The sequence below is a fragment of the Ahaetulla prasina genome, chromosome 17 (genome assembly GCF_028640845.1).
Source record: "Ahaetulla prasina isolate Xishuangbanna chromosome 17, ASM2864084v1, whole genome shotgun sequence".
NCBI classification, from domain to species: domain Eukaryota; kingdom Metazoa; phylum Chordata; class Lepidosauria; order Squamata; family Colubridae; genus Ahaetulla; species Ahaetulla prasina.
The window spans coordinates 1,629,892-1,635,696 of record NC_080555.1 but is presented as its reverse complement, the minus strand read 5'-3'; the positions used below and the strand labels follow the sequence as shown (position 1 = coordinate 1,635,696).

The 5,805-nt window shown below is 44.2% G+C and overlaps 1 protein-coding gene across 1 annotated transcript; it reads left to right on the top strand.

Moving 5' to 3' along the window:
• The first annotated feature begins 3,427 nt into the window (after positions 1-3,427).
• On the top strand, positions 3,428-4,047 carry LOC131186381 (beta-keratin-related protein-like). Its single transcript, XM_058159875.1, has one exon. It carries the CDS (start codon positions 3,428-3,430, stop codon positions 3,842-3,844), a length of 417 nt encoding a protein of 138 aa, XP_058015858.1. The 3' UTR covers positions 3,845-4,047.
• Positions 4,048-5,805: the final 1,758 nt, after the last annotated feature.

Here is a 5,805-nt window from a genome sequence, read left to right as displayed (position 1 = left end):
GACTCACATCCTTCACCAAAGGCAGGGAAATATTTATCTTTCCATATGGGACATCTGAGTCTTGGGGATGGATGGAGATAAACAAAGTGCAAGCCAAGTAAAAAGGATTTAGGGTGGAACTGAAATCCACAACGCTAACAAAAAAAAGAAGAAGAAAACGGTTGTGAAAAAGAAAAACCAGCAACTAATTAATTGTAACAGACAATTATTCAATTACCAGAGGTCAAAATAAAGATAAGGGGGAAAATTACTAGTTATGGATTAATTAAACCTCCAAGCACATGGTATGTCTTGCAATTATTTGCCTGCCTCCAGAAAGATATAAAAGGTGGAATTCTCCACTGCATCTTCACCAGTGTGATCTTCTCCTTGCAACTTCATTGCTTCTTCTGAGCGCTGCAAACAACCCGGTAAGTTGCCATTCCTTCTCTCTCATTCCTTCTCTCTCATTCCTTCTCTCCGGGGGATTTGGGGTTCTTTAGTTCTGAGGATGGAACTAAGTCAGGGCTCCAAGTGGAAGGAAGGATTGGCTTCCGTGCCAATCCTTCTAACAGGAAAGTCGTAGCTCAGGTAGCAATCAAAGGAAAATAGCTCGATGTATCTTCAGGCAGGCTCAGTTGCCTCGTTTATACGCTGCAAACTACTTTAGGGGAACAAAATGATGGAACCGGTCAGTTAGCAATTGCGCTTAGACTTATATCCTGCTTCACGGTGCTTTACAGCCCTCTCTAAGCGGTTTACAGAGTCAGCCTCTTGCCCTCCACCCACCATCTGGGTCCTCATTTTACCCATCTCGGAAGGATGGGAGGCTGAGTCAAACTTGAGCCAGCCAGTCAAGATCGAACTCCTGGCTGTGGGAATGCAGAGTTAGCTTGCAAGACTGCCTTCTAATTGCTGAGCCACAATGGCTCGGAGTCGTAGGAGCCTCATGCAACCGTCCTAGGAGGGGGGGAATAATAAGCTTATTTGAGGGGCTGCCCCAAAGAAGAGGGGGGTCAACTTATTTTCCAAAGGACCAGAAGGTAAAATAAGGAATAATAATGGATGGAAACTAATCAAGGAGAGAAGCAACCTGGAATTAGGGAGAAACTTCCTAACAGTCAGGGCAATTAACCAGTGGAACAGCTTGCCACCAGAAGTTGTAGTTGCTCCAAGACTGGAGGTTTTTAAGAAGAGAGCGGGCAGCCATTTATCTGTCCTGCTTGAGCAGGGGGTTGGACTAGAAGACCTCCAAGGTCCCTTCCAGCTCTATTCTGAATAGAATGTAGCTAATTTGCACTTTTCCAATAGTATGCAAACAGGAAGGCAGTCCTTCATATAATCTGATTATTAAATTGATAAGATGCCTTTCTCCCAGAAATTCAAGGCAGTAAAAATCTCCAATTTTTTCTCTTACATGTATCCTGTGAGGCTGAGAGGTAATAGCTATGTTCATGGCATGTTTAATGCACGGTCTGCATTTCTACAACATTTAAGCTTGGCTAAATGTTTAATCTTGACAAGGTTTTGGGGTACCTTAACATCTTAAGACTCGGGTCCGTCAGTTTATAGCTACTTCGGTAAAGCTAGAAAAGGGCATTTATTCAGAAACTAAAATTAACTTTCTTGTCCGAATGTATCCAAAAATGGGCCAAAATTATCCAGGCGCTGAGGATGAATTTGAATCCTCTCGCCACACAAATATGGATCATATCTTATTTGAAAAACGAAACGAAGCCATCTTTGAGTTGACCCCTGCTAACTTCGTGGAGATGCCTTGTAACTTTTTTTTCCCCTCCCTCCAATGTCCCAATCTAGTTTTCAGACTTGAGGTTTTTGGAGCCCTCTCCCATTTCAAAGAAAGACCAGTTTCAACTTACTCACAAAAAAATGCAAAAGCATTTATTGTGACATCAGACGTGAGGCTGGTTTTCCAGGGAGGGCAGTTGCGATGTATTATCATTGTTAAAAAAAAAAAAATAGAAGGAGAAGGAGAAGGACCGCTTAGTCCTTCTTGAAAGTAAACAATGTTTGCTCTCTTCCAGTTTGTTTAGTCTGAAAAGAACATAGAAAGTTTAGGCCAGATACAGGTGCCTTGGGAGCCGTAGCACTGTGGGTGGCCTCCCTAGAGCTTGTTTCCACATTTTTGGGCAACAGACAAATGTTTGCTCAGAGTTCTCCGCCTCTTTCCTGAAGCCTGAAAGACAATTAGTTGTGGAAGGAGGGAAGAGATGGACAGACTCGAACCCTGGGCCCAATCTAACAAAATGAAATTCAGTGTAGAGAAAAATAAAGTCTTACACTTAGGTAAGAAAAACCAAGAGTGCACATACAGACTGGGCGCAACCAGGCTTAATAGCAGTGACTGTGAGAGGGATCTTGGAGTCTTGGTGGACAACCAATTAAATATGAGCCAATCGTGTGTGGTGGCAGCCAAAAAAGCCAATGCAATCCTAAATTGCATTAACAGAGGGATACAGGCAAGATCAAGGGAGGTACTAATACCACTCTATAAAGCCTTAGTAAGACCACACCTAGAGTACTGCATCCAGTTTTGGTCACCACCCTATAAAAAAAGATGTGGAGACTCTAGAAAGAGTGCAGAGAAGAGCAACCAGGATGATGAGGGGACTGGAGGCTCAAACATACGATGAACGGTTGCAGGAACTGGGCACGGCTAGTCTAGTGAAGAGAAGGACCAGGGAGACATGATAGCGGTCTTCCAATATTTGAGGGGCTGTCACAGAGAGGAGGGGAGGGGGTCAGGCTATTCTTCAAAGCACCCGAAGGCCAGACAAGGAATAATGGATGGAAACTGATCAGGGAGAGATTCAACCTAGAAATAAGGAGGAATTTTCTGACAGTGAGAACAATCAACCCATAGAACAGAAGTTGCCTTCAGAAGTTGTGGGAGCTTCATCACTGGAGGCTTTCAAGAAGAGACTGGGCTGCCATCTGTCAGAAATGGTGAAAGGTCTCCTGTTAAATCTGTTAAGATCTGTTAAGGCAAGGTGGCTTCCTGCAAGTCACAGTAGCCAAAGACATATGCACATTCCATGCTTATCTCTTTCAAGGCTGTATCCCAGGGTTACCTGCAGCAGCTGGAGGAGAGTGACCTCTACAACCTGCGAAATTGCTCTGTTGGCAAATATGATTGATGACACACCCTGGGGGGAGGGGAAACAGGGTCATAATTGGAGCCTAAATTACATAGGGTCAGAGCTGGCTTCACTGGAACATGCCGGCATGAAGCACTTAATACGTAACTGGATTTCTTTTGAAGCTTGGCTCAAGACGCAAGATTTAATTAGGGCATCCATCAGAACCCTGGCAAAAGCATTAATTAACCCGACCTCATGCAATTCAAGACTGCATAAATTATAAACTTCTTCCAGTGGTTATTGTTCACCTTGGACATCTTTTCTCGTGTTCTTCTTCCAGATCCATCATGTCTTGCTACACACCTTGTTGTCCTCCATCTTGCGCCATTCCATCCTGCGCTTCTGCACCCGCCGTAGGTCTCGGAGGATGTGGGACTCCGTTTGCCCTCGGTAGCAGTAGCGGTTTCGGAGGTTACCGTTTCGGCTCAGGTCCTGCATCTGCTAGCAGTCTTGGCGTGCTTTCCGGAGTGACCCCGTCTCCCATCAGCCAGATCCCACCCTCCGAAGTAACGATCCAGCCTCCCCCCGTCGCAGTGATCCTCCCGGGACCCATTATCGCGGCAAGTTGTGAACCAGTGGCCGTCGGGGGTTATTCAGCATGTGCTGGGGGATCTTTTGGGGGATCCTACTCTCGTGGGCTGCTCGGCTCTAGGGGGATCTGTGGCCCCCGACGCAAATACAGCATCTGCGGTTCACCGTGCTAAACCGAAGCTCATCCAACAAGACCCGAAGGACTGAAAACCGTTGCGACGTCAGTGAATGTATGCCCGAAACTTATAGACTGCACAGCCAAATTGTTAAGTTGCTCACCCAATGAGACAAGCAAATCCAGGTATTTGTCCCATGCTCTGGGCTCTTTCTGAAAACCTACACTTTTCCTCTTTGCTTGTTCTTTTGAAACCGCAAGTTCAAAGCCAACATTTCTGTTGTTTTTCATCTATTCTGTAATTGCACTGGGAAAGGTGGGGGGGAAATCGGTAGAGAGACGGAAATGTTAGAATCTAGCTGTTGCTGCTATAATACCATCTTCTTTCGCCCTATTAAAGCTTGTGCTGCATTTTAAGTCCTGTTTGTGAGCATTTTTATTTTCCTCCCAATTTATTCGCTGCCTCCCTGCTCGTGGTAGAAATATGTGGTTTCCTCTGCCAGACTCTGGTTCACAGTAAAGTCTTCAAGAGTGCACAGCAGTAGTCAAGATCTGGAATAATTTTTTTAGTAGGTTCAGGCATGAACAGCTGGGCCCATATGTGTAGAGTTCAAATTATCTACTTTATTGTTTTCTGCCTATACTACAGGAATCTCTTGGCAGTTTTCACCTGGGAAAGACCAGATAAAGCTCGAAGACATTTGGGAAGGGGGTGGGATCAGATCTTGTCCTCTTCTGTTTACATAGTGAGTCTAAGCAGGGGTGAAATCCAGCAGGTTCTGACAGGTTCTGGAGAACCTGTAGCGGAAATTTTGAGTATTTCGGACAAATACCACCTCTGGGTTGTCCCAGAGTGGGATAGGAATGGAGATTTTGCAATATCCTTCCCCCAGGAGTGGGGAGGGAATGGGGATTTTGCAGTATCCTTCCCCTGGAGTAGGGCGGGAATGGAGATTTTGCAGTATCCTTCCCCTACCATGCCCACCAAGCCGCGCCCACAGAACCATAATTTGGATTTCACCACTGAGTCTAAGCTAACTCCCCACTTGACTGGGACAGTTGTTCTTCTAAAAAAAAGTAGTTCCTAAGCTATCATAACTAAAATAATGCTCCTGAGGGTTTAAAATATAACCCCAAATAAAACATTCAACCGGCGACAACTATTAGTGCCAACCCAGATCCATTAACACAGTCAACAAAATTTAATGGGGAAGCTAGTTTGTTTCTCAAATGAATTTGTGGTTTCTTAAAATGACATTCCGGCGACATAAATGCCGGTTAAATAATTTAACTCTAATGGGGAAGCTGAAACCAGGGAGTTTGATTTATGTCACATACATAAATCCCTTAGGTTGTGCGGTTTCATAATGTCTTTCCAAGCATTGAAATAACCCAAGCCGTTAAGTGTCAAGGAGTATGAAGGAATTCAAATTAGTACAAGTATTTTAAAATACGGGAACGGTTTTGTTTTCTTTTTTTAAAAAAAAATAAATTAGGGCTTAGTATTAGTTTTTTTAAAAAAATCAAAATTCATTTGATTTTGTTCTGTGTGAGTTCACGGTAACTGTTCCGATGCCATTAATCTACTGTCGTTTCCTCAAATATTTAATAATTTCCTTATTTTGGCAGCCCTGTTTAGAAAGGGTTTGGGAAATTCCCTTTTGAGAGACCCAGAAGTGTCTGTGACATGAAGAACGAGGAGGGAAAATGTTCAGTAGACCTTATTCTCGGTAGTCAAAAGTTTGCATATGTGTAGTGTGCTGGGATTGTTAAATTGGATGTCCAATTGGTCCCTTGGAACATGGGTCTCCAACCTTGGCAACTTTAAGCCTGGAGGACTTCAACTCCCAGAATTCCCCAGCCAGGAGTTGAAGTCCTCCAGGCTTACAGTTGCCAAGGTTGGAGACCCCTGCCTTGGAATCCTCCTGCATCAATTTTGGGTTACAGTCTCCTTCAAAGAAATGAAGATATTCCATGGATGACCATTGAGGTCGAACATCTTTTCATCCCGTGCTAAAA

What these genes read in the sequence shown, in the direction of transcription:
- LOC131186381 (XM_058159875.1), top strand. Translation starts at nt 3,428, where the DNA reads ATGTCTTGCTACACACCTTGTTGTCCTCCATCTTGCGCCATTCCATCC.